This window comes from Gambusia affinis, linkage group LG18, assembly GCF_019740435.1.
Source record: "Gambusia affinis linkage group LG18, SWU_Gaff_1.0, whole genome shotgun sequence".
Lineage (NCBI taxonomy): Eukaryota > Metazoa > Chordata > Actinopteri > Cyprinodontiformes > Poeciliidae > Gambusia > Gambusia affinis.
The window spans coordinates 6,855,238-6,883,183 of NC_057885.1; the positions used below are offsets into that span (position 1 = coordinate 6,855,238).

A 27,946-nucleotide genomic window follows, 5' to 3' on the forward strand; every position below is an offset into this window, starting at 1 on the left:
CCTTCCAGAACCTCTCAGGTCTTCTGGTTCTGGTTCTGGTTCTGCTCTGCATCCCCAGAACCAGAACTAAACGAGGAGAAGCAGCATTCAGCATCTATGCACCAGAAATCTGGAACAAACTTCCAGAAAACTGTAAAACAGCTGAAACACTGACTTCCTTTAAATCTCAACTAATAATTAACTTGTTTAGAGTTTTATTTGAAATGTAATCAATTGCAAATTTATTGACGGAATCTGACTTGATGTTGTTTTTTGATTGTTGATTCTATGTTGCATTGTGTTTTTGTGTTTGATTTGATGTAAAGCACTTTGAAAGGCCTTGGTGCTGAAATGTGCTATACAAATAAAATTTGATTGATTTTGATTTGTAAATATGAATCACCATGCAAAAAAAAATCCCATTTCACAATAAATTGAAATTGATCATTAATGTCTGGAGTTTGGCTGCAGCCTTAGAGAAAAATCTTGTTCTCATTCACAAACACAATTTGTGCAAAAAGCTGTTATTAATTTAAATATTGGTACTTGAAAAATGTTTAAAGGTATAATTGATAAAACTAAAGACTGACTGGACATGGAGGAGAAATAATGAAACAAAGAGATTTATTAGTTCAATTGTTCAGGACTGATCATCCAGTACTGCACTTGTTGAAATTTGTGAAGAGGAAAAATTCTTCAAAAACATAGAAAAGGTTTTATTTCAAGTTGATTTCCTCTAGATTTTTTAAAATCTGTTTCTTCTTCTCCAGATTCACATCCAGCAGCGTCTCTCACAGTGAGTCCTGACAGAAAGAAACTTTTCACTGATGAGAAAATCCAACTGAACTGCAAAGGAAACTCTGTTGACTGGAGAGTGAAGAGATTTACAGAATCAAACTATGAGCCAGATTTATCAAACTGCTCCACCTGGGGAACAATGACTGGATCCTCATGTACCTTCATCAGTCTCCGGTACCACACAGCAGTTTACTGGTGTGAGTCTGGATCAGGAGAGTTCAGCAATGCTGTCAACATCATTATAAACCGTAAGTTTATTTACGTGTTTTTATCTTCTGACTTTAAAGGTTGATGCCATGTTGTCCATCTTAAATAATGTTTACCTGTGAGTTCTGTTTATATATGTCTTTCAATAATATATCTTTATTATTAAAAGACATAATAACCAGCTTGATAACATTGCACAACTTTTAATGTTTTTGTTTTTCTTTATATGTTTCAATTTTAAGAAAGCTGATTGGTTCCTTTTAAATGTTTCTTTTACTTGTTTGGAGATGTCACTGTCTTTCAATGCTCACAATGTGACTCTAACAGGTTTTTACTAAGAAATATAAATCAATAAACTGTTTCTTTGTCCAACAGCTCCAGAGTCCATCCTGACTGTTTCTCCATCATGGTTGAATCCTGGAGCTTCAGTGACTTTGAGCTGTGAGGTTGAACATTGGTCTACAGGATGGAGGTTCTACTGGTATAAAGTTGTTCCTGATCCATCACAGAACAACTACAGATATGATTCACTGCCTGGTAGCATCAATGGGACTGAAAATAACTCCTTCATCATTCATGGACAGAAACACACAGCAGGATTTGCATGTAGAGCTGGAAGAGAAAACCCAGAATATTTTACATTGTATAGTGAACCAAAGTTCATCTGGTCTAAAGGTCAGTGTGTTTCTGTTCTACTACTAAACTTAAATCTTGTTATTCACCAACCTGACATCCCATTGATCACATGTTTGAGGTTTTGCTGCACAGAGGTTTATAAAATTAGATTGTATGATTAAAGATTTAGTTTGGCAAACAGAACTTTATGGTGAAAATAGATTTAATTTCCATCCATAAGAGCTGGACAATAAATCATTAACACTATATATTGCAATAGACGAAGTCAATATCAATAAATAATACTTCTGATAGAATATTAAATAATTTCACTGAAGTCCAATGCAGAGCCGCACTGCATTCTGGGAGATGTAGGCAGAGGAAAGGATTTTACTGCTCAACCTCTCATGGTCAACTAAGCTAGGTGGGTGGCATCAACTAACTCACTGGTTACCTAGCAACAACCTGTTGAGTAACATGCCTCATAAAAAACATTAAAAATAAAAGATATGGAGAGCAGTGATAAAGGATAAAACAATAAAGGTCACCTTGCCAGTCTTTAGAATATTAAAACAAAGAAAAATAAGCAGTAATTATTGATATTGACTGATATGAAACTTTTAAATTGTCTTAAGTTTTCAGCTGTATCGTCCATCCAAAAGCAGAGAGGCTCAGACTTCCCTCCCCCAGCAGAGAAACATAAACCCTCCGATGTGTCCTGGGAGAAAAACCTGACCCCTCAGGGTCAGAGGTCAGGACGCCTCCTGGACGTCTGATCAGGAGTCCAAATCAGATTCTATCTTAGAAAAATATAAAAACTGCAGGAAACATTTGTAAAGGGTGCAGAAAGAGAAGATATATTGATGGGATAATCAATGGGAATATTGTAAAAAATAATTCAGTTGCTGTATTTTTCATTCATGATCAACTATCAATGTTTGTTTAAAGGCTTTTATTCAAAGGATTAAATAAACAGCTGGACAGCAAAGACAGTTAAAAACCACTGAGGAGAGAAGAGAGGAACAAATATATTAAACACACAGATACATTTATTTGAGATAAAGAGGTTTTTACACCTTTCATAAGAAAAATTATCCAAAAATGTTACAAAAATTTTTTAATCTGAACAAAAAAATATTTTTCTGTTCTGTTGTTTATGTTGATTATTTTCTCCATGTTGTTTTTCAGATTCTCATCCAGCAGCGTCTCTCTCAGTGAGTCCTGACAGAGAGCAACACTTCACCTCTGAGTCTGTGACTCTGAACTGTGGAGGAAAATCTGTTGATTGGAGAGTGAAGAAGTTTATAGAATCTGGTTATCTGTTCTACATCAACAAATGCTCCTTCTGGGGATCAATGACTGGATCTTCATGTACCTTCAACAGTTATTGGCCCCATAAATCAGTTCTCTGGTGTGAATCTGGATCAGGAGAGTTCAGCAATGCAGTCAACATCACTTTTCAATGTATGTTATAATATTTGGCCTTTTATTAATTGTATCAGCTTCTCATAAAATTAACTGCTCAATGTTTCAAAAACTAAAAATAAATATACAAATAATTTCAAAGTGAATGAGAACCTTTTCAGAAAGCCTAATTTAAATTCAATCAGATGATCACAGAAGAAGAAAATATAAGTTTAGAATAATTATAAATAATTCAGAGACTCAGAATAGTTTTAAAAATCAGATAATAAATTAAACTCCAACTTTGAAAACATTAATGGACTTTAATTTCCACAGTTTTTGGGATCATTTATACATTTAATTTATCAAGTTTTTCAAAATGTTACATTTATTTATCTTTTGATAAAACTTTTATTCTACTGGAAAAATCTTAATATTTCTTTTCTCTTTCAACACAATTTAATCAAGTCTGTACTTTTAAATTAAAGTTAGTTCACATCAACAAAAAGTTGTTTCCTAGGTTGTCAGTAACTGTGTGGTCTATACTGTTTTAAATTCATTAAACATTGTGGGGGAAAAAACATAAAATGTCAAACAAAATGTATGTTCAGTTTATTCTCCATAACTTCCTCTAAGGTTTTCAGCAGCTGATTTCTGATTGGACTTTAATATCTTCTGGTTTTCAGATGAAGATCTTCTCCTGGTGAGCCCCGTCCATCCTGTGACTGAAGGAGCTTCTGTCACTCTTAGCTGCATAACGAGAGGAGAAAACAAACTTTCTAATGTGATTTTCTATCACAATGACAAACTGATCCAAAATGACAGCAGAGGAGAGCTGAAGATCTCTGCAGTGTCTCAGTCAGATGAAGGTTTCTACAAGTGTGAACATTCAGGAAACGTTTCACCTCAGAGCTGGATGACAGTTAAATGTGAGTAAAACATTGTAAATCTTTTAAAGATGAGATGAATAATTGTGAAAACCTAGACTCATATAAACATGAAGATGCATTGTTTTCTTATTTTACAACAGCTGTTTCAGAACAGAGCAGCTCTTCGTTTCCTGTCATGTGGGCCGTCGGACCGGTTTGTGGAATCGTCCTCGTTGTTCTCCTGCTGCTTCTGATTCGCTTCATAAGGTTCAAAGGTCAGACTTTCATCTTCTAACGACGAATAGAGGGAGTCAAGCTGACATCAATCTCATGTTGAAAACCAGAAAAAACAACCTTTGAACATCTCATTATGTTTCTATAAATACATTTTTCAGATTCTGTCTTCCTCACATCTGTAAAACTTTTCATTTGCTCTCATCATCACAAAAAATATCTTTACAATGCATTTAATTTTCATGTGTATTTTGTTTTTTTTGAGAGAGTTTATTCTCTTGTACTATTCAGACATTTCCTCACTGTTTGTATTTACCAACCCAACATTTAAACCCATTCATCAATGCTAAAGCTTCACATTTAACAGAATTGTTATATTTATTTAGGAAGGTCATGACATAAAATAAAAAAATATCTCTTTTGTGAAAAAGGTTCTGGAAGAGTGGAGACTGTCTACCAGGATGATCAGCAGCAGCCAGTTTACTCCTCTCTGCTGCAGGGTCAGTGTCCCACTTTGCTCTCAATGCTTTCATACATATTTAACATACGTTATATTCATGTATTTTTATCCATAACGTCTGATTCTCAAAAAAAAAAAAAAAAAAATCTCTTGGCTTTGACTTTTGTTTTGTTTTATGATATAACAAAAACAATCCTGTATTTAATAAAATAATAAGATAAAATATATTTTCATTTTAACTATTGAAATAGTTAAAATGAAAGATAATATGAATGTTATCTTTAAATGTCTCTCTGTCTAGCCTTATGTAGCTTGTCTTAGCCACAGAAAAACACAATAAATGTTTTTTTTGTTTTGGCTTTCAACATATTTAACGTGAATTATGTAAGTATAATTGAAGCTGGTATTTTTCAGTCGGGGGGTTGGGGTTAGGGTAGGGTTAGGGTAGGGTAAGGGTTAGGGGTTAGGGTTAGGGTAACTTCAATGTAACTTAAAAGACATTTCAGTTTTAGCTGTTTTGACTACAATCAACATGTTGAGCCACAGTGCAGCTTGGTTTTTACAGCAGCAATCAAGTTTCCCCTCAGTTAACCAGATTCATATAAATGGTTAAAATTTGCATTTTTAAAGTAACATCCATTCATTTAAAACAATAATTTGGATAAAATGAATTCAAGTTAAATGTGTAAAAATGTGAATAGTGATTCTAATGTTAACTTTCCATCAGCATCACTGACAAGATGAGACTTTTTAACTTTCCTGTGTTTATCATTGACTTGTAGGAGACCTTTGCGTCTACGAAACAATCAGACAGCCTGGAAACTACGTAAATGGTACAGTGGAAAAATTAATTATCATATAAATGCTGTTAAGATTTGCAGTTATACAATAAATAAACTGAAGGACTAAATTACAGTTTCAGGTCAAGAACAATCGGATTATGCTAACGTGGGCGGCAGGTCAGATTCGGCCTGAAGATTTTTGTCAAGAGGAATGAATCGACAAAATCTGGAAGTGATCAGTGTGAACAGTTTCTATAAATCAGACGTGTTTTTTTTTATATAATTGTGTTGAAGTTAAATTCAGAGAAATTTGGAGCTTTGATGCGTCTTGAAAAACTGTCCATTCATGTATTTTCTCCTTAAAATGTTTTCTTCAGAGAGGATTGGGTTTAGATGAAATGTAAAAAGATTTTTGTTTTACATATTTTTTAGATTACCACAGGACAGATGATGTATAAAAATGCTTTATCAAAACATCCCGCATAACTTTTTTTAAAAATAGTTTTTGAAGCTAGAATTTTGAGGAATGGCTACTATTCATGTTAAATAAACATTTTGCTCTTGTTGATAATTCATGAATTGTTTGAAAAACGAGCCTCTAGACATTCTAGAATCTAGAATGTCAAACTAGATCTGCAAGCAGTTCTAGTTCCCCCCCTCAACCCACCAGGTTCCAAAATTATGGGCAATTGAAATTTGCAGCTACATACGTCCATAGCGTTGCCCAATTAGCTTTTAATTATGTCGTGATTGGGAAAAGAAATCAAAAATCCTCCACTTTAACTTTTTTTTTTTGTTTCTTCTTAGTTTATATTATGCCGAGTTTTATTGGGGTCAGAGTTGATCTCAGGGGGCGAGATTTGTTTTTATTAATGCCTTCTTCATGGGGTAAAAAAATAATAATAATCCACCAAAACGTTTTTACACATTGCTCTGTTGGAACTTTGCCCATATCAGTTTTGTTAATTTTCTCATTATAAGGACAAGTGTGTATTTTCTACCATAGCGCCACCTACAGGTGAAAATGCCTGAATGTGTGCATCCGAGTAGTGGTGTGTTGTAATAAGTTGCGGCGGGCTGCAGTTTGAGTTTCAGGGGAGAAGAACATATAATAAGAATAATGGAAAAACAGAGTAAAAACAAAACCTTGATTTGGCCGTCCGCTCGATTCCTCGTCTCAGAACCCTAATAAAGAGACGCTGACTGAATACTGTCTTTGTGTTTTTAGCGTCTTTTTAAATACACAGTTTAGCATATTGACATTACCTGTGATACAATTTTCTTTGGAGATGTTGCTGATTCCTGTGGGGAGGAAGAGTCTCCTGTAGCTGTCTGTGTTACAGCAGCTCTGTGCGCTCTACTCACGGAAGAAGCTTCTGCACAAAGAGACGTAAAATAAAGAGCAGGCAGAGAAAAACCACAAGACAACTTCATTATGACAGTTTTAGAAATTCTTTAGGTTGAGATTTAGTGCTAATAGAATCTCAGTTGAATTAGGTTTCTTTGAAAGGAGACATTTCAGTGTTTCATTACCCAACACACATTTAGTTAACCCTTTTGCCTTGTAAATGAAAAAGGATTCGGTTCACTCCTGATCGCAAAATGAATAGAAGAAAGGAGACAATCCTGGCACTTCCTGGACTTTATTAAATACATTTGAGCTTTCCATACAACTGAGCCAAACTAACCTTGAAGCTCCTACTAACACAATACATGAGTGCAGTGCTTCTAGGAAGAATAATTGTGCTGCAAAGTCTTTTTTTTTTTTTTTTGTGGAAAACAATGACAGCGTGCATTTTGCTTTTAGGAAATAAAGTTTAACCAGATGAGAATAGATTCAAAGTATGTCACCAAGGCAAACCTTGCACTGTTGTTATTCATTTAGTAATAGAAGTTGTCCTGTCTCATAAAAACTCATAAGATCATTGAAATGTTGCAAACATTTCATTTTGCTTCAGTGCTGAAACAAAGTGCATCCAAGGTTTATGTCATGATGTAGATTCCTATGAAAGTTTGTACAGTTTGAGCTTAATACCAACGAATGAAAACAATAGTTTCTGTGCGCTACTGATAACTTTGTCTCTTTGTTTCACGGGGAACTGAGAAAGGAAGGACAGGAAAAAAAGGTGTGAATTTCATCAGTTTTCAGAACTCCACTGTTTATCAGGTTCTATTCTTTCTCAGGGAAAGTACACGAAAAATAAGTCACTTTTAATAGAACCAGGTTAGAACCGTGCCCAAATGGTTTAAGCTAATTTAACCACGTGAAAGTTTCATTCTTCATGTAAGAGATTTCTGTGACAATCCCTTGAAAATCTCTGTTTGTCATGTGGCGTCATTGAGGGATTGTGGGTAGGATTCATGTTTGTTGTTAGTCATTTCATTGAATTGCTTTAGCAACGACAGCTCTTCAGTTCCGCCAAATGAAAGTGGTCTAAGTTGAATTTACTGAACTACACTGTGGGGTTGCTGTTGAGATGTCTTTGTTTACTCAGTCAAAGTAAAACTACTGCAGCTGTAGCAATAAAAATTAGTTGAGCAAAGCAAAAATTCAGCGATTGCCACACTAATTTCAGTCAGTTTCGTAGAAGCTGCAAAATATTTTTGATTTTTATTTATTTTTTATTATTAAATAAAGTTAAGTTCCATTTACACACTGAACATAACACAGTTCTGCAGAAATTATTGATATGACTATAGTAAATTAATTAAACAAGTTATTTTTTGAGTGTATGGAAAGGTATTATGATCATTACTGAAGGCCAACAGGTTCGACTGACTTGTTTGCTTTTCTTAACAGGCTGGCAGCAGATGGTAATTCCCTTTTAGGAAACATTCTTCCAGTCACTTTTAAATTAAACTGCACATTTCTTGTTTGTTGGATCTGGTGATTCAGGAACTGTGGCTCGTCAGTTTGCTTGTAAACCAAAAGCAGGAAAAGAAAAAAAAAAAAAGCTGCCTCTGTCACATCTTCTTGTTCTAGGATTATATTGTGTTTGTGTCTGCAGTTTTTTTCATGCTTTTGCAACAAATCAACATTTCCCATGTCTGGCATCATCTAGATGTCTACTTTTAGAAAAAAAAAAAAAACTTTGCACATGGGGAAGTGAGTCATCATTTATAAAAACATAAAAACAGCACCGAAGTCAACAATTGTCCCTTGTGACATCAGCGTGGCTACAAAGTAACACGAACCCATCCCCATCTCACGCATCTCCTACATTTATTTCCAGTTTTCCTTTTGATAAAAAAAAACTGACCGAGAGAAAATTCAGACCACATTCAGAATTATTTCCAATTTCACCAAAACCCTTCATTTGTATATTCAATTTAAAGCTCCATGTGGCATGGTCATTTTCACGTTGGCTGTTTGGTCCACATGGTGCTGCAAACAAAGCAACCCAGAGCAACATTTTAAGAAAACACGGCAAACTGTTACTGAATCTGTCCTCCTGTTTGTCTTTCAGACACAAGGACAGACATTAGCAACACTGTCTCTCTCTCTCTCTCTCTCTCTGACTTTTCCTCTCCGTATCTCTTCCTCCTGTCTGTGTAAAATGTAATTAAATGACAGTCAGGTTACTGTAAAGATTGCATCCACCCTGCTGCCAGTAATTTCCTGTAAATGTTACAGTTATTATTTATTTATTTTTTTAATTTGCTACAGTGTGTTGTGCAGTTTCAGCGTTTCTCTTGTGATAAAGGACTATATATCTGCAGGAGTCAGAGGCGCTGCAAGGCTTTCTGTCTGGATGTAAGCATGGGCCGCACGTTGCTCTGTGTGCCGGGTGTAGTACGTGAGTAAACCCCCTTTTTCTCTTTAAACCTTGTTTGGAAGATCATATTTAAAGTGCGAAGGAAAGACGGTTTGTGCTTTAATCACAGGGGCCATCAGAGAATATCTTTTATTTGAAGTTTAGTTTGCTGCAGACTGTTAACTCTTGCGAACAGTTTGAATTTATCTTCATTATAGGCTAAGAATTCCTTCATAACTGTTCAAACTTTTAGTCTTCGGACTTATTTTGCATGTATAGAAAGTTGATTGTTATTATTATTATTATTATTATTATTATTATTATTATTATTATTATTATTCAATGTTGAGGAGGACAGAATGGATTTTTTTAAAATTTATTTTAAAATCTATAACAAAAACAACAGTACCCAGTTTTCCCTCAGACGTAAAAGCAAAAATACCTTCATATTTGTCCTTGAATTTGGTTTGATTTTCCTCGACATATGAAGGTAGGAAAAACCTAAACATTGTTAACTGCGCGTGAGAAATAACCAGCCTTGTGGCTTCTGAAATCTGACTCTACTGCTGTCTTGGCTGCAAGTCTACATGAGTAAATAAAAACCCGCTGAGGACATTATTTGTGACGTTTTCATCAGAGGAGCTGTAATCTGAGTTTTCCTCTAGAACTCGAGACTCTGACACGTCGTCCTCCAAACTGGTTTCTGTTTCCTCACCTCAAAAGACCCTCTGGTACAAAAAACCTCGTTGCCTGAACTGTCGTCATTGAAACAAGGCTGCTCAGATACCTTTTATAATCTTAGAAGGAAACTTAGGCTGAGAATTGCAGATCTCTCATCTTTTTGAACTTCCAACCATTCTGTAAGCATGCATAATGAAACCCAGAGGTCATACGGAGGTCAAACAGGGCCTTAACACAGAAAGATCCTGCAGTGTAATAAAATAACTTGGTTTGTGTGTTTAATTGACCACCAGCTGTCTGTAGTTAGGACTCAGATTCACTAAACGCTCTCTTTGATCCACACTACTGGATTTTAAATCCATTTTAAAACACAAAGATTGCATTTGAGCAGTAACTCCAGACATATTTTTTATTTTTTTTTAATCATCAGTAAATGTCTGTATTTCTGCAGTAATTTTTTGTTTTAAATTGCTTGACATCTAACAGAGTTTCAATCTTTGCTTTAGTTCTCGGTGTACTCCTCTGCCGTGGAAACCCGACAGGTAACGGAACGTTTTGTTTTTCTTTTTTTTACTCCAACATCTTCATTTTGTTTTGCCTCGCCCGTTTCGGAGGTGGACTTGCTGGTTCGTTTCTGACAAAAAGCCCCCCGACCTGAATTCCCTTGAGATGCTGCGGCATGACCTTATAAAAGGCGGTTCATGCTCAGAAAAAAAAACCCTCCGAAGCTGTTTGGACGAATGACCAAAATTCCTCCACGGCGCTGCACACGACTCACCGAAGGTCATCGCAAACGCCTGATAGCAGTCGTTGCTGCCGAGGGTGGCCCAGCCAGAGTCGGTTTAGGGGGAAATCATCTTTTTTCACAAAGAAACATGTGGGTCAGAAGTTCACTTGTGTTGCCATTGACTAATATTCAGCTTGGTTTGATGCTCTGAAACACTCAGAAACTAGAAATTAAACACCTCGCAGCTGAGAAGGCCCAGCAGCCGCATTCCTTTCTGAGGAGAAGCACAAAGTTTGTTCGGATCGTCACAAATCAGCTGTACTGGGTGTGTAAAAACGCCGACGGAGAGCGGTGAAGACGAGCAGGACTCTATTCTCACGCCTTCAGTAGAGCTGCCGCCTTTACTAGAAACCCCACCATTCCCCAAAACTGACTGGATAACACTTTTTCCCCTTAAGGTCTAGATGACTTCTAAGAAAGCTGAATCTCGTCTTTTTTTCTTTTTTCCCCCTCATTTTGTAAATGTTTTTGTCTTCTAAATACTCACATTGTTACTCAAATCTAACAGTTGTGGGGGGGAAAAAACACACAAAAAAAACTAAACTATTTCTCTTGTCCAGCTAAAACGAAGCCTGTCCTGACTGTGTCGACACTGTGGCTGAGTCCCGGAGCCTCGGTGACGCTGAGCTGTGAGGTCAAGCCTTCTTCAGCAGCATGGACGTTCTACTGGTACAAAGCTCTTCCTGACGTCTCCCTGGAAAAGTACAGGTACGAGCTGGTGCCCGGCAGCGGCGAAGGGACCAAAAACGACTACTACCAAATTAATGGTCAGGAACACACAGCAGGATACGCATGCAGAGCTGGACGAGGAAGCCCGGAGCTTCTCACTCAGTACAGTGAACCGAAGCTCGTCTGGTCAGGAGGTCAGTGTGTGTTTTTATTCCCCGTTTCCTTGGTGAACTTTTAATGTCTGTCATCATTTTTGCCACGGAGACAAATGTTTCGACGGAATGGGCCGTTTCGTTTGAGGTGAAGGTAACAAACATGGACAAAAATGATGCAAAGTATAACTTGTATATAAAACAAAACAACAACAAAAAACAGATTGGAAGGGGTGGAGAAACTGGGAAGATATTCCAGTTACATCTGTAGTGACAGTTTTACCAAACTGGACTTATCAGCTTGACTTACTAGTGATGACACAGCACTGCAACTGTTGAAATCTGGGAAGTGTGCCACAGAAGGAGAAATCCTCCGAAACAACATCAAATGTTGATATAAAACCCTTTATGTCCTAAATTTAAAAAATCTCCGCCTGGATATTTTTTGCTTATTTTAATGGGACGCGGTTCTTTAAAAGTCCTGTGAGTAAATAATATATTTGCCCATTTATCCACAACAATCGAAATTTTCAATGTCTTGGAAGTTATTTCATTTTACCGTCTATTAAAAGGTAAATTTCACACCTTGGCGGGAGATAAGTTACCGTAACAACCCGATACTTTCAGGTAGCGCAAAGTCTGGCGGGATTACGGTGCTGCAAACTTGACTGGATCTCTGCTCAGGACTTACCAGGGTTCATTTGGTGTCTTTGTCCTTGTGTTCAGTTTCTCACCCGGCAGCGTCTCTCGCTCTGAGTCCGATGAGAACGAAGCACTACACCGTCGATGAAATCCAGCTGACCTGTAGCGGAAAGTCTACACTCTGGAAAGTGAGGCGGTACAGACAGTACTACCCGTCGGACGTATCGGACTGCTCCGCCTGGGGGAAAATGACTGGATCCACGTGCAACTTCAGCAGTCGCTGGTACCAGAAGGCCGTGTACTGGTGTGAGTCTGGAACCGGAGAGTTCAGCAACGCGGTCAACGTCACCATACACCGTGGGTTTACGAACCTTTATGTTCACCATGTCAAATTAATGAGGTTTTAGTTTTTGTCCTTAATTCAGTTTTTTTTTTTTTTGTAAGTTGAAGACGTTCATAGTTGCCCGTTTTTGATAGCAAAACACAACTAAACGCCCGACTGAGGTTTCCCTCCCCAACTTCTTCAAATCAGGCAAAATTGGTGTCAAACGTTTGTGCAGCAAAAAAATGTTGTTTGTGCCGCTGTCATTTTGAAGATATTAAGAAATATTTCCAGAGGTCATGAAAGGTCAACCAGCGCTCCCCCCCCACAAACACACACACCTCCACCTTGTTCAAATCAAACAAAATCTGCAAAAATCTTTGTGTTACATTAGATATTAATACAAGTTAATGATTAACCCAATTAATTAATTAATGAAAATGGAAAAGTCAACCAGCAAATAACCTTTATAACTTTCATTAGAATCTTGAAAGCCAAAGCACCACCAACAAATATTTCTGCTCCACAAACCAGCACAAAAGCTGCCGAGTTGATTGACGCCAATTTTGTCAGGTCTTTGAAATGCACACATTGTTACTCAGATCTAACAAAGGACGTCTCATGTCTTTATTAGGAGAAAAAAAAACTAAACTATTTCTATCCAACAGCACCAAGGGCGGTCCTCACTGTGTCTCCATCATGGCTGAGTCCCAAAGCCTCGGTAACTCTGACCTGTCAGGTGGAACCTCCGTCGACCTTGTGGAGGTTCTACTGGTACAGAGCCGTTCCCGACCAGTCCAAGTACAGCTACAGATACGACCCACTGCGCGGTGCTAATAAAGGGACTACGAAGAACTCGTACGTCACTCAGGGACAGAAGCACACAGCAGGATACGCATGCAGAGCCGGAAGAGGAAACCCGGAGATCTTCACTGACTACAGTAAAATCACGCTGAGCTGGTCTGCAGGTCAGCGTGACGCTAATGTCTGTGATCATTTCTTTCATGAAAACAAACTGTTCATTTTGTGATAGCGGTAAGGCAAAAGACACAAAAAGTATTTGGACTGGAAAAGAATACAAAGTATAATTGATATAAACAAAGGACAGATTGGATAGAATGTAGAAACGGTGAAGCTAATAGTTACGTCTTATAAGATAAATTTATCAAACCAATTAATCCTTTCATGCGTTGAGGTCACAGCAGAGGAGAGCTCTCTTAAAAGCCATTTTCTTGTTTATTCTTATGTTATACATGCAAACTGACCACTGAAGTGGACACTAGTGCGTCATACAATACACTATCAACTACTGGCCATCCACCCAAAGAGCAAGAACAGTTTTGGTAAATCCAATATGGCAGACAGACCAAAAAACCCCAAAAAAAAACAAAAAAAAAACGCGCTTTAATATCTAGTCCCTCCTTGCAGGTTAAAAAAAACATTTAATGTGGCATCAAGTAACTCTTAAAGAACAATACTACTGATGCATTTTCCAAATAACAACTTTGTATTTGGAGAAAATTACAACTGAACACCTAAAAAAAAAAAAAAAATCCCACCTTTTTTTTATGCCTTAAGAAAATCAAAAAAAAAAAAATTGTGACCTAAGGATCATAATTCATGCATGAAAGGGTTTATTAGGTTAAATTATCAGGGTTGACAATATATTGTTGCACCTGAGAGGAAAAAACAATTTAAAAAAAACATGGCTGCCGTCTGATCACCTTCTTGATTTCCAGTCTCTTCTCTGCGTTTCCCGTATCCCAGAATCTCACCCGGCGGCTTCTCTCACGGTGAGGCCCCCCAGGGACAAGCTTTTCACGGGCGATGAAATCCAGCTGAAGTGCAGCGGGAGCCCCGGCACCTGGAGAGTGAGGAGGTTCAGACAGTCGCCCTACAACTCGGACGTTTCCGACTGCGTCAGCTGGGGGACCATGTCCGAGTCCTCGTGCACCTTCCGCAGTCGCTGGGAGCAGACTGCCGTGTACTGGTGCGAGTCCGGATCGGGGCAGCTGAGCAACGCGCTCAACGTCACCGTACACGGTAAAAAAAAAAAAAAAAACACCTTAAAGCCACGGACGCAAATGTTTCACTGGAATTTTATGGGCGAGACCCACACAAAGTGATATACAGCCGTGAAGCGGAAAGAAATTGGTACATGATTCTGAACATTTTGAAAATCGCACAATACGAACATACTTTTGTTGGGCTTTGCGTCTAGCAGCTTTGCTCATCTAGTGACTGAAATTGGTCCGGTTTGATTTCCATGCCGTCGCCACTTTTAGTGTTTCTGTTCGGGGAAAAAAGAAACTAAATAACAACCATGTTTCAATTCTAGTCTTATTTATTTTTTCTATTATTATTCCGGTCAGCTCAGACGAAACAAACTATGAAACAAATTATGAAACAGAGTCAACCATTTCTCCTCTCCAGCCACACCGAAGGCCGTCCTGACTGCCTCTACGCAATGGGCGAGTCCTGGAGCCTCGGTGATTCTGAGCTGTGAGGTTAAGCCTTCGTCGCCAGGATGGAGGCTCTACTGGTACAAAGCTGTTCCTGAACAGCCCAACACCTACAAGTATTACCCGCTGCCTGAGAAAGCCCACGAGACGCTGCAGCACTACGTCGTCCGTGATCAGAAACACACGTCAGGATACGCATGTAGAGCTGGATGGGGATTCCCAGAGTTTTTCACCAATTACAGCGAGTCGAAGATCGTCTGGTCTGCAGGTCGGTTCATTCTGTTGAATGAACGTATTGATGATTCCCTTTGACAACGTCATGTCTGTCTCGTTTTAACCGGAAATGCTGCTTAACTTATGATAAAAGTTGTGAAAAGAAACAACAAAAAAATCAAACAAACCATCAAGATTAAAAAATAAATTCAAAGTTTGATTGGTAAAAACAAAAGACTTGACAAATTGGAGAAATTGAAGATGTTAGGATCACCTGTCTAAAAACAAAAGAAAAAAAACAGATTCATCAAAGTAATTAGTTATTGTCATCCACTTCTTAAGGTGGACCGGCTGGAAATCTGTGACTGTCCAGAAGGAGAAATCCTCCACAATGACACAAAATGCAAATCGCGTCCCGTTTCCGGTCGGTTCATTTTGCCTCTTTGCTCTCCAGAGTCTCACCCAGCAGCAGCTCTCACAGTGAGTCCTGCCAGAGACACCCTGTACACTGTCGACGAACTCCAGCTGACGTGCACGGGGAGCTCTGGTGACTGGAGAGTGAGGCGGTTCAGGCCGTACTACCAGTCCGACGTATCGGACTGCTCCGTCTGGGGGATGATGACTGACTCCTCGTGCATCTTCAACAGTCCCCAGTACCACAAAGGAGTGTACTGGTGTGAGTCTGCGTCAGGAGTGTTAAGCAATGCAGTCAACATCACAATACAAGGTAAGTTCACTTATATGTCTTTTTTTATTATTATTTTTTTCTCCTTTCAAATTTTAGACCGTTGTTGTTGTCCAGGTGGATTACTGATAGTTGTCTATATTCAAAGTGAAAGAATTTCATATCAGTTAGTTTGGAAACATTGCGCAGCTTTTTAAAGGAGTGGCACTTATGTTTCGAGTTGTTTCATTTTAAAATGTTTCTATTGATTGTTTTTGTTTTGGGGATGGTATTGTCTTCTAGATGTTACTGAAATCTAGCAGAGAATGCCACATGTCTTTACTGTATGTGGGGGGGAGAGGAAAAACAAAGAAACTAAACTATTCCTCTGTCCAGCTACACCGAAGCCGGTCCTGACTGTGTCCACATCGTGGCTGAGTCCTGGAGGCTCGGTGACGCTGCGCTGCGATATCAAACCCGCGTCTACAAAATGGAGGTTCTACTGGAACAAAGCCGTCCCCGATCTAGCGGAGAACAAGTACAGATACGAGCTGCTGTCTGACACCGTCGGCGGGACGGTGCAGGGGTCCCACGTCGTCCACGGAGAGACGCACACGGCTGTGTACGCGTGCAGGGCTGGGAGAGAAAAAGGACAGTTTTTCACCGAGTACAGTGAACCAAAGTTTGTCTGGTCTGCAGGTCTGTGTGCTTCTACTCAATAAACTCAATTTGGGAAGCTGTGTTAGGAAACTCTGAGTAGAAGGAACTTACTCTGAATAAACCTACCCAGCTGTGTGATACTCTGGGTTTACGGTCCCAGAACAGCAAAAATTAAATACACAAAGCGATACTGTTTCTATGGTCGATGTAGCGTGGGAGGGACAAAGTCAATGTGTGAGTGTGGTTTAGTAGACAATTAGTTATATTGTTGAGAGGATCCAAATCAAAGGAGGATCATTTTATTAGTCTGAACAAAAAAATCAAAATCTGCTTTATTTTTACCTGAGAGCAACAAGGAACACATCATGAAATGAACGAGCCATACAGTTACTGTCACTTATCCCGGTTTCTGAAAACAAGGCCCTGAAGGAAAAATAAAAAACATTTCAAACGGCAAAGATGCATAATTTTTCATCGAACTTCCTCTTGATTTCTCTTGGTCTCTGCGTTTGTTTTATTCCAGAATCTCACCCAGCAGCGTCTCTCACAGTGAGTCCCGCCAGAGAAAAACTTTACATCGTCGACGACATCCAGCTGAAATGTGCAGGAAACTCTGCTGACTGGAGAGTGAGGCGCTTTAGACAATCATACTACAAGTCAGATTTATCGGACTGCTCCAGCTGGGGAACAATGAACGGACCCTTGTGCACCTTTAGCAATCCCTTCTACCGTAAAGCAGTGTACTGGTGCGAGTCCGGAGCAGGAGAGTTCAGCAACGCGGTCAACATCACTGTAGAACGTAGGTTTATTTACATGTTTGTTTTCTTCTCTGTTGTTTGTGTTGTTCGTTAACGATTTTCAGCTTTCGTCCTGAGTTCTGCTTAAAGTTCATGGAAGTCATTTTGAGAATATCGCACAGCTTTTAATGCCTTTATTTTAAAGAAGTTGTATCTACGCTTCAGTTTGAAGAAAGTTGAGTCTTCTGCTTGTTTTATTTGGGTTTAAATTTTGCCGTACAATTTTGAGGTGCTGGTAGCATTACTCAGATCTAACAGAGAATTTCACACGTCCCGACTGTGAAAAAGCAAAATGATTTCCTCTCTCCAGCTGCACCACAGCCCCTTCTGACCGCGTCTCCACCGTGGCTGAGTCCTGGAGTCTCTGTGACTCTAACCTGTGAGGTTAAACCTTCCTCTGTGGGATGGAGGTTCTACTGGTACAAAACTGTTCCTCATCTATCAGAGAGTAGCTACAAATATGATCCACTGCCTGACGTCACCACGGGGACTGTAGAGAACGCCTACATCGTCTATGGGCAGAAACACACAGCAGGATACGCCTGCAGAGGTGGGAAAGGAAACCCAGAGCTTTTCACCGACTACAGTGAACCAAAGATTGTCTGGTCTACAGGTCAGTGTGATTCTGTAGAACAAACTTCTTTATTATTGTCTTTCCTAACCTGAAGTCTGTGATAGTTCTCGTCATTAAAACAGTTCCGGATAGAATCAAAAGACTGTTCCTTGTTTTCAGATTGATTCATCAAACTAATTAATTAGCCTCATTGTTTTTAATTCTCTCTGAATACAGTGGTGCACCTCTAATTTTACAATAAAATAAAAAATCTGAACTTTTGTCTCAAGCTTTCTCGTGACTTCTTTTTTCGTCTCTGTTTCTTGTTTTCCAGCTTCCAATCCGCAAGCGTCTCTCACCGTCAGTCCCAAGAGAAAGAAACTTTTCGTCAAGGAGAAAATCCAACTGATGTGCACGGGAGGCTCGGCTGACTGGAGAGTGAACAGGTTTAGACAATCGTACTACCAGTCGGAGTCGTCCAACTGCACCGTCTGGGGGAAGATGACTGGCTCCTCGTGCACCTTCATAAGTCCCGAGAACGACGAATCGGTGTACTGGTGCGAGTCCGGATCGGGAGAGTTCAGCAATGCGGTCAACATCACTTTAAAACGTAGGTTTTCTTGCTTGCTTTTATTTCCCGAGGGCGAGTCAGAAACGTAGCGTGAGAGTCGAAGCCAGGCTTGACGTAGCGCCATCGCCTCGTCTCCTTTTTTCGCCAGACTTAAGTAATTCAGATAAAACCCCTGAACGATTGTTGGTCCCGTCTGTCTCTGTGATGCCCAGCGATGGCCTGGAGATGCCTCTCGCCTGATGACCTCTGCAGATGACATTTCTGTTACTTGGACCCGTTATTGTCTTTTAAATGCTTATAATGCAGCTCAGATCTCGCAGAGGATGTCACGTGTCTTTCCTATTAAACAAACTAAACAATTTCTTTTTCTCCAGCTGCACCAAGGCCCCAGCTGACTGTGTCTCCATCTTGGCGGAGACCTGGAGCCTCAGTGACTCTGAGCTGTGAGGTTGAACCTCCATCAGCAGAATGGAGGTTCTACTGGTACAAAGCTGTTCCAGATCTATCTAAAGGCTACACATATGATCTGCTGCCCGGTAGCACTAAAGGGACGGTGCAGGACTCCTTTGTCGTTCACGGTCAGGAACACACAGCGGGATACGCATGCAGAGCTGGAATCGGAAACCCAGAGATCTTCACCGATTACAGTGAGCCAAAGATCGTCTGGTCAGCAGGTCAGTGTGTTTGAGAGAGCTGCTTTATCAGCGATCGTTTCTGTCACTGAAACAAATACTAATTTCATCTGAAAAATGCTCTTTGCTCCGTTTCACGACGTCCAACATACATCAAAGAAATCAAAACACAAAGTATGAAGAAACTGGATAGGGTGGAGAAATTGTCAAGATATTAGGGTTACTTTCCTAAATATAGATTTATCAAGCTAATTAATTAGCTTATTGATAATCTCTGGATTGAAAATACAGTGTTGAAATCTGTAGAGAGAAACCCTCAGAAATGACTTGTAAACACAGAACGTGTATCATTCTCAGTTGACTTTCTCTTGCAGAGTCTCGCTCAGCAGCGTCTCTCACAGTGAGTCCCACCAGAGACAAATTTTACATCGTCGACAACATCCAGCTGCAATGTGCAGGAAGCTCTTCTGACTGGAGAGTGAGGCGCTTTAGCTATTCATACGACCAGTCAGACTCATCCAACTGCTCCAGCTGGGGAACAATGACTGGATCCTCGTGCACCTTCATCAGCCCCCGGTACCACAGAGCAGTTTACTGGTGTGAGTCTGGATCCGGAGAGTACAGCAACGCGGTCAACATCACTGTAAACAGTAGGTTAATTTACGTTATTTTTTTTCCCCCTCCTGACTCTGAAGATTTGTCGTCCGTGTCAGTTTATGAAATTTACCTTTTTGTCCTGAGTTCTGCTCACAGTTTGAGTACTTAGCAACCCGTATGGATAACATTGCACAACTTGTAATGCCTTTATTTTAAAGCAGTGGCATCCATGTTGCAGTTCTATGAACCGAAGAACTCGGCTGCACAGTGGCGCAGTCGGTAGAGCTGTTGCCTTGCAGAAAGAAGGTCCTGGGTTCGATTCCCGGTCCGGGGTCTTTCTGCATGGAGTTTGCATGTTCTCCCTGTGCATGCGTGGGTTCTCTCCAGGTTCTCCGGCTTCCTCCCAAGGTCCAAAAACATGACTATCAGGTTAATTGGTCTTTCTAAATTCTCCCTATGTGTGAGGGCATGGTTGTGTGTCCTGTCTGTCTCTGTGTTGCCATGCAACAGACTGGCAACCTGTCCAGGGTGTATCCCGTCCAGAACGTTAGCTGGACCCTCGGCCACCCCTCCTGACCCCACTAGGGACAAGGATATTAGAAAATGGATGGATGGAGGAAATCTAAGAACTCTTAGTTGCTAAGATTCTTGCAATCTACGAGTCTTGGAGAATTTAAAAACAAATAAATTCCTTCGTTTTTTTATTTTTTATTCTTTTGATAAAAATTTGTGGATGTTACTCAGATCTAACAGACGGTGTCACATGTTTTCACATGAACTATTTCTCTCTTCAGTTTCTCCAAAGCCCACACTGTTTGTGTTTCCATCGTGGCCGAGTCCCGGAGCCTCGGTGACTCTAAGATGTCAGGTCGAACCTCCGTCTGCGGAATGGAGGTTCTACTGGTACAAAGCTGTTCCTGATCTATCACAGAACAACTACACACATGAGCCACTGCCTGGCGTTACCGTAGGGACTGTAGAGAACGTCTACATCGTCCATGGACAGAAACACACCACAGGATTTTCATGTAGAGCTGGAAAACAAAACCCAGAGTATTTCACTGGGTACAGTGACCCAAGGTTTGTCTGGACTGCAGGTCAGTGTGATTCCATTTTATGAATTGGTTTTTGCCTCCCTTTGTTAACTTAATGTCTGGGATCATTTCTGTCGATAAAACAAATACTCGTTTTGAGTGAAAATGTGTAGTTTTATGTCTGAGCTAGAGAAATGAAACAAGGAAACGTGACGACTAAAAACGTCAAAGTAGAGTTGATGAAAGCAAAAGAGTGATTTGACAGGGTGAGGAAATAGTGAAGATGATTCACTTGCTTTAACATGGATTCATCAAGCTAGTTAACTAGCTACATTTTTTTTTTTTAATTCTTAGGATTTCAAAAGTGGTTTAAACGCAGAATGTGCATCATTTTTCATCGAACTTCCTCTTGATTTCTCTTGGTCTCTGCGTTTGTTTTATTCCAGAATCTCACCCAGCAGCGTCTCTCACAGTGAGTCCCGCCAGAGACAAACTTTACATCGTCGACGACATCCAGCTGAAATGTGCAGGAAGCTCTTCTGACTGGAGAGTTTGGCGCTTTAGACAATCATACTACAAGTCAGATTTATCGGTCTGCTCCGGCTGGGGAACAATGACCGGATCCTCGTGTACGTTCAACAATCTCCAGTACAACGTAGCTCTGTACTGGTGTGAGTCTGGAGCAGGAGAGTACAGCAACGCCGTCAACATCACTATGCACCGTAGGTTTATTTACATTTCTCTTTCTTCTGATCTTCAATGTCTACGTCATTGTTTTCCCTGCTAATTGTATGTGTAGTTTTGTTCCGGGTTACAATTTTCAAGTTTGTCAGAAGTGGAGGTGTTGATGGTGAGAATTGTGACGAAGGAATAAGTGTCTCCTTTTGCGTCGACGCTTTGAAACGTGTGAAATCAGTATGAGGCACGTTTCAGAGGTGGGGTTAGATCCAAAGTATTGATAACGCTGGTCAACAGCCAAAACAATTGTTTGGGGTTTTTCCAACTCTTTTAGGGTTATTTTGATGCGCTGAATCCAAAAGTCACATTGGTTTTGCTCAATCAAGTCAACGTTTTGAACTAAGCTACGTATCAGTTTGGGTTATTGAGGAAAAAGTATTTGTTCCATTGGCAGATTATTTCACTTTTAACAAGACGTCTGTCCCATGTTATAAGTTAAAGGAACAAGTACTTTTCCGTTAGTATTAAGGAATTATTTACCTAAGATGAGCTCCTATATCTTGCTAAAAAGTTACTTTTAAGTCAGATATTTGCACTGGAAACGAGACAAAAAATACTTGGTAAGGTTCTGTGATTTTTGCAGTGAGGAAGGCGTCTTTTCTTTTTAAACATTCTTTGAATTGACTTGTTTTGTTGTTGTCTTTTAAATACCAGTAAGTATCTAACAGAGGATGTCCCATCTCTTTCCACGTGTGTGTGTGTGTGCGTGTGTGGGGGGGGGGAATAAAGCAAAAAACTAAACTATTTCTCCTGTCCAGTTGTGCAAAAGCCCCGACTGACTGTGTCTCCGCCGTGGCTGAGTCCCGGCGTCGCCGTGACGCTGCACTGCGAGGTGGAGCCTCAGTCCACAAGAAGGAGGTTCTACTGGTACAAAGCTGTTCCTGATCTGTCGCAGATTAAATTCAGATATGACTTGCTGCCCGACAGCGTCGATGGGACAATAGACAACTCCTTCGTCATTCACAAACAGAAACACACAGCCGGATACGCGTGTATAGCCGGATGGGAAAACGTAGAGTATTCCACTAATTTCAGTGAACCACAGTTTGTCTGGTCAGCTGGTCAGTATGTTTCTGTTTGATAAACACATTTACAATTTCCTTTTGTCGAATTAATGCCTGCGATCTTTTCTGTCCGTAAACCGCAGTCATTTTAATTGAACTGTTGTTTAATTTATGCTAAAGGTAAAAATGCAAAGCATAAGTCATGAAGACAAAAGATTAATTGGAACAGAAACAGAGAAGTTCATAGAATTTCTTGTCTAAAGATGGATTTAAACGAATCAATCAGCTTCATTTATTAGCTTCTCGGGATTGAAAATGCATCGCTGCACCTGTGTAAATTCATAAAGTCATCTACAGAATCCTTCAGAAAGTCAAAGAACACCGAACATGAACATTTTGATTTCCTCTTGCTTTATTTTGTCTCTCGTATTCCAGACGCTCACCCAGCAGCGTCTCTTGCAGTGAGTCCGGTCAGAGCAAAACTTTTCACTTTCGACGAAGTCCACTTGTCCTGCACAGGAGACTCTGCTGACTGGAGAGTGAGGAGGTTCTCAGAATCGTCCTACTCGGACTGCTCCGTCTGGGGCGTAATGACCGGGTCCCTGTGCACCTTCAGCAGCCGCTGGCTCCACAACGCAGTGTACTGGTGTGAGTCTGGATCCGGAGAGTTCAGCAACGCACTCAACATCACCATACACCGTAGGTTCATTCATGGTTTTTATCATTTGGCTTTTGCTTTTCTTTGTTTTTGTACCATGTTGTCGATTTCAGTTCATCAACTTTCAGCTTGAAGAACAAAGGAATCAACTTGATGACATCACAGAGTCGTTGGTTTGTCCCAACGAAGACAGAAGCGATTTCTTTTAGTTGACGTTGTTGCACAGCTTGGCTGTATGATCGCCAACACACTGTTACTTACATTTTACATCTATTTACAATGAGAAAAAAACAAACAATAATAATCTAAACTGTTTCTGTCCAGTTGCGCCGATTCTTCAGCTGACTGCGTCTCCATCATGGCTGAGTCACGGAGCCTCAGTGAACCTGAGCTGTGAGGTCGATCCTCCGTCTGACGGATGGAGGTACTACTGGTACCGAGCTGTTCCTGATCTGTCGAGAAACGACTACAGATATGAGCTGCTGCCTGACAGCGTCAATGGGACGGGGCAGGACTCCCTCGTCATTCATGGACAGAGACACACAGTAGGATATGCGTGTAGGGTGGGATATGGAAACCCAGAGTTTCTCTCTCGACACAGTGAGCCGAAGTTCGTCTGTTCTCCAGGTCAGTGCGCCTCTCTTCTTGCGGTTAACGGGTTTTTGTGATGTAGCAACCTGACCTCCCTGCTTGTGGTTTTTACTGCACAGAGGTTGTGGAGATTTGACTTTATCGTTGGAGAGGAACGGAAAGTATTTTTAAAGAGGAGAGGAGGATTTGTAATCATTTGTTTTTTTTCCTCCATGTCAAATTATCAATGTTTGTTTAAAGATTTTAGTTCAGAAAATGTTTCCTTTTTCTTTTTCTTTACTTAGACACCATAAAAGGTTTTAACTTGAAGCCAGAAATTGTGTTTCTGATTCGAGGACTTGTTTCTTCCCTTTTCCTTTCTACTCACACTGAATCCTCTGTTCATGTTGTTTTATTTAGTCTCCAGTCCAGCAGCGTCTCTCTCAGTGAGTCCTGACAGAGCGCAGCACTTCACCAATGAGTCTGTGACTCTGAACTGTGGAGGAAACTCTGCCGAGTGGAGAGTGATGATGATGAGAGAGTTAAGCTCCTCACTGCACTCAGACTCGTGCTCCACCTGGGGGTCAATGAATGGATCCTCGTGCACCTTCAGCAGCCAACAGTTCTATAAAGCAGCGTTCTGGTGCGAGTCTGAATCAGGAGAGCTCAGCAACGCCGTCAACCTCACTGTGCAAGGTACAGCCTCTCTGTGGTTTTTCATTCAGTTCAGCAGCTTTATCATCTCTGCAAAAAATTGAAAAGAAAAAGTGTAAAATGTCTTAATCATGTTAAATTTTATCTATGATCAAATTTTTATTCCACAAACAAGTTCCCTATTAGTCTTATTAAGGTTTCACTTTAATTTCCTACTTTAAAAAGTGCCTTAAACGCATCAGGCGAGCTGCTCCTCCTCAGGATCTGCTGTACAAATTTAGTCAAAAATCCAATGTTTGTCGACTTGGATAACAAACATTTTCTTCTTCTGTGGTGTAGAGAATTAATTTAAATTAGGTTGTCTGAAAAGTGACCGCCACGTTTTCATCTTTTTTTACATCTTGATTAAACTAAAAGGGTAAAACAAGTGGGTGAATACTTTATAAAGGTCCTGCATATTTATCTTTTGATTAAAATTCGTCGTCATGAAAACTTCCAAAGCTTCCTTCGTTCTCTGTCATCTGTCATATTGACACGTTAAATCCTGGTCAGCCGCCTGGTTCTCCTCACCATCAATAGGAAACGGCTTCATACCTTTCAGTAACTTTCTGATGGACATTCTCTGTTAAAAACCGAACATCAAATGTTACTGTGTTGTTTAAACATTGTGAAAAGTTGGTATATATTTGTCAAAAAATATCTATGTTGAGTTTGTCCTTCATAACTTCCTCTAAATGTCTCCAGCTGCTGATTTCTGATTGGACTTTAATATCTTCTGGTTTACAGATGAAGATCTTCTCCTGGTGAGCCCCGTCCATCCTGTGACTGAAGGAGCTTCTGTCACTCTGAGCTGCATAACCAGAGAACAAAACCAACTTTCCAATGTGATTTTCTACCACAACAACGAGCTGAGACAAAATGACAGCAGAGGAGAGCTGAAGATCTCTGCAGTGTCTCAGTCAGATGAAGGTTTCTACAAGTGTGAACATTCAGGAGACGTTTCACCTCAGAGCTGGGTGGCCATTGAAGGTGAGCAGAGTTAAAGCACTGCCTGTGATTTAACAAATGAGGCGACTGTGTTATTTATCTCTAGAGAAATTTTTTATACTTTTTTTTGTTTTGTTTTGCAGCTGTTTTAAAGAAGAGCAGCTCTTCGTTTTCTGTGATGTGGGCCGTCGGAACGGTCTGCGTAATCGTCTTCATTGTTCTCCTGCTGCTTCTGATTCGCTTCATAAGGCTCAAAGGTCAGACTTTCATTTTCTTATCAAGAACCAGTAGCTAATGTTTCATAAGTCATATTCAGTTGCCAGCAACGTCATGGTAGAGATAAACGGAAGAGAAACACTTTGAACATGTAGTCATTTTGCTATAAATACAAGTAATCTAAGGGCGTTTTCATACCAGCAAAGTCCTTTGATCCGGACCAAAAGCGGACTTTATATTATTTATTCATTTATTTTTCATTCGGTGTGGTTTGCATTCAAATTGGGCTTTTTTAAGCAAGCGGAGTATTAATTTGTAAACGAGGCCGGTTGACGATCCAGGGTCCGGATCGAGGCCGGTCTGCGTTCACACCCGAAGCGAACCGTGACAGAATTCACTTGGAAGCACGAAATGAAATGAAACGAACTCTGGTCCATTTGAACCCGGCCGAATGTGTCAGGCCTGAATACAGACTTAGCGTGATTACGTGAAGGTATCATTAGAATATTATGGAATTAATAAAGTCAACTTTGAAACACTTACTGTTATTTTTTTAAATAAATTGTATTTTGCTTTTTTTTTGTGACAGCTACAAAATGAAAGAGACACAACTAAATGATTTTTTTTATTATTGTTATTTGTAGCTAATCTACAAATATAAACAAAAAACTTTTTTTGTTTAGTTTTCAATTGATAAATTCTGCTCTATAATAAGCAAAACTCAAATAAAATTAATACGTCATGATGCAATTGTGAAAGGAAATCATTTTGCGTTGTATTTTATTAGGCACTTCCTACTTCTATGACTTAGTGAGACCCACTAAAGAGCCTGCAAACGGTAAAGTGAACCTGCTGAAACTCTGAGATACCCAGGAAAAGAATGACATCCAGATGACTGAAGTCATGCGTTCATTTGTTACAGATCCAAAGAAAGGTCAAAGCAACTCCTACTCTCTCCTTAAATTTAAAAACACTGGAAACTTGAGTGAGTTCCTCCAACGTTGTGGGGTTAAATAATATGTTCTGAAAGTTTCATTTTCAAAAAGCCTAACTTGTTTTTGTGTTTGTTTTCCTCACGTCAGGGCGCTATCCGGAACGAGATGACAACTGTGACTTGAGAGCAGGAGCTGCAGGTACGGTCAGCAGAAAGAGAAACCACTGGACATCATTTGGTTGGAGATTGTCAGAACTTATTCATGTTCTGGGTTTTCAATAGTTGTGGGTTTGGACTACAGGTTCAGTCACTCGGATTCAACATCTTTCATTTAGTCTGAGTTTTAAGATGTTTCTGTTTGGAAACGGTCATGTTCATCAGTTTTAACCAATCAGAATCCAACAAGCCTTTATGGACTCAAAACATCCAGAACATTTGACACAACCCATACACTTGTTGACGCTGGGAATGTTAAATTTAACATTTGTTGAGTACTTCAGGTTCAAATACAGTATTATCTTCATGGTTCAGGTCTATTTCACATTTGTCCTAGTCCATGTAACTCTCTCACCTGATTCCTCTCTGCATTTACAGGAAGGTCCAGTCCAGCTGCAAGCAACACAGCCGTTTATTCTGAAGTGAGATCGACCTCTGGACATTGATGATGCTGTTTGGACTGAATGTTGGAGGGGTTTGTTCCAAAAGACAGCTTTAGATATATATTTTCATATGTGCTTAAGCGAGTCATGATCCGGATATTGAAATGTTTAATTCAAGATTGGTTCGAGAAACATTCCAACGTGAAACGAAATAACAAAGACGAAAGTACAGGGTGAGGTCAAATGTACCTTATTTCAAGACGAAATCAGAAATAGGGGCATTTGTCAACGTTGGACTATAAAATGCATAAAAATTTTTTTTAAAAACTAAACCCGAAGTAAAAAAGGAACAGATTTACAGATTAGGAATGTTATTTTACAAAGGGAGAGATTGAGGTTTACATTCTGGCTGTTTAGTTTTAAGCGAACACAGGGCAACAAAAACAAACGTATGTCCCAACAGGGGCCAGTGGAGGTTTCTGAAATGGGCGACAGGGGCAACCGCCCAGGGTGGCATCTTCTAAGGGGCAGCATATGCTCCGCCAACCCCTGCGGTGGCCCCCGCTCTCACAATGGAGGGATCTGAATAAAGCACGGTGATGTGATGCCTAGTTTGTTTACGTAACTGCATAGTGAAAGGGTGAGGGGTTGCTATGGTCACACAGGTGTCTGACTAAATCAGAACCATGATAAACAGAGGAAGTCCCAGACTGTATAAGTGCCTAACATAAAAAGAGCAGCAACAGTGGGACTTTAACAATGACTTTGAAGAACAACGTCATTCTGTCATTACATGTGGAAGGAATATTTACTGACTGGAGCAACAAGCAGATGCAGCTCAAGTGACGACGGGTTTGTTGCACAAGCATGAGTGTAAAAAAATGTCGAGCGTTGGGTTTTTCCACGACCACCTGCTGACGTCTCACGAGTTAGTGGGTTTCTGAACTTCCTGCTGAGTAGTGTGGAGCGACGGCCTCGGTCTGTGTTGCCATGGACGACCGAGCCATCGCCGTCCATGATGGCTCAGCCTTTAAATTGGAAAGGCTA

At 40.1% G+C, this 27,946-nt stretch overlaps 2 protein-coding genes across 2 annotated transcripts; both read left to right on the forward strand.

Moving 5' to 3' along the window:
• Nucleotides 1–1,367: 1,367 nt before the first annotated feature.
• Nucleotides 1,368–5,568, forward strand: LOC122819888 (low affinity immunoglobulin gamma Fc region receptor II-like). Its single transcript, XM_044096930.1, has 7 exons — nucleotides 1,368–1,659; nucleotides 2,788–3,063; nucleotides 3,690–3,932; nucleotides 4,034–4,147; nucleotides 4,538–4,606; nucleotides 5,349–5,399; nucleotides 5,483–5,568. Exons 2-7 carry the CDS (start codon nucleotides 2,955–2,957, stop codon nucleotides 5,539–5,541), a joined length of 645 nt encoding a protein of 214 aa, XP_043952865.1. The 5' UTR covers nucleotides 1,368–1,659; nucleotides 2,788–2,954; the 3' UTR covers nucleotides 5,542–5,568.
• A 3,502-nt stretch (nucleotides 5,569–9,070) lies between these two features.
• LOC122819847 (obscurin-like) lies at nucleotides 9,071–27,723 on the forward strand. Its single transcript, XM_044096848.1, has 26 exons — nucleotides 9,071–9,145; nucleotides 10,291–10,326; nucleotides 11,132–11,434; nucleotides 12,119–12,391; nucleotides 13,025–13,324; nucleotides 14,124–14,399; nucleotides 14,790–15,086; nucleotides 15,486–15,758; nucleotides 16,092–16,394; nucleotides 16,879–17,154; nucleotides 17,463–17,765; nucleotides 18,040–18,315; nucleotides 18,651–18,950; nucleotides 19,283–19,558; nucleotides 20,300–20,602; nucleotides 20,986–21,261; nucleotides 22,036–22,338; nucleotides 22,717–22,980; nucleotides 23,264–23,566; nucleotides 23,930–24,205; nucleotides 24,950–25,192; nucleotides 25,294–25,407; nucleotides 26,154–26,204; nucleotides 26,289–26,351; nucleotides 26,449–26,499; nucleotides 26,895–27,723. Exons 1-26 carry the CDS (start codon nucleotides 9,109–9,111, stop codon nucleotides 26,960–26,962), a joined length of 5,844 nt encoding a protein of 1,947 aa, XP_043952783.1. The 5' UTR covers nucleotides 9,071–9,108; the 3' UTR covers nucleotides 26,963–27,723.
• The last annotated feature ends 223 nt before the right edge of the window (nucleotides 27,724–27,946 follow it).

What these genes read in the sequence shown, in the direction of transcription:
- LOC122819847 (XM_044096848.1), top strand. Translation starts at nt 9,109, where the DNA reads ATGGGCCGCACGTTGCTCTGTGTGCCGGGTGTAGTAC. An exon ending in ACTCAACATCACCATACACC is followed by an intron (nt 22,981 to 23,263) that starts GTAGGTTCATTC and finishes GTTTCTGTCCAG; the next exon opens with TTGCGCCGATTCTTCAGCTG. An exon ending in CGTCAACCTCACTGTGCAAG is followed by an intron (nt 24,206 to 24,949) that starts GTACAGCCTCTC and finishes TCTGGTTTACAG; the next exon opens with ATGAAGATCTTCTCCTGGTG.
- LOC122819888 (XM_044096930.1), top strand. Translation starts at nt 2,955, where the DNA reads ATGACTGGATCTTCATGTACCTTCAACAGTTATTGGCCCCATAAATCA. An exon ending in AGTCAACATCACTTTTCAAT is followed by an intron (nt 3,064 to 3,689) that starts GTATGTTATAAT and finishes TCTGGTTTTCAG; the next exon opens with ATGAAGATCTTCTCCTGGTG. An exon ending in TTACTCCTCTCTGCTGCAGG is followed by an intron (nt 4,607 to 5,348) that starts GTCAGTGTCCCA and finishes ATTGACTTGTAG; the next exon opens with GAGACCTTTGCGTCTACGAA.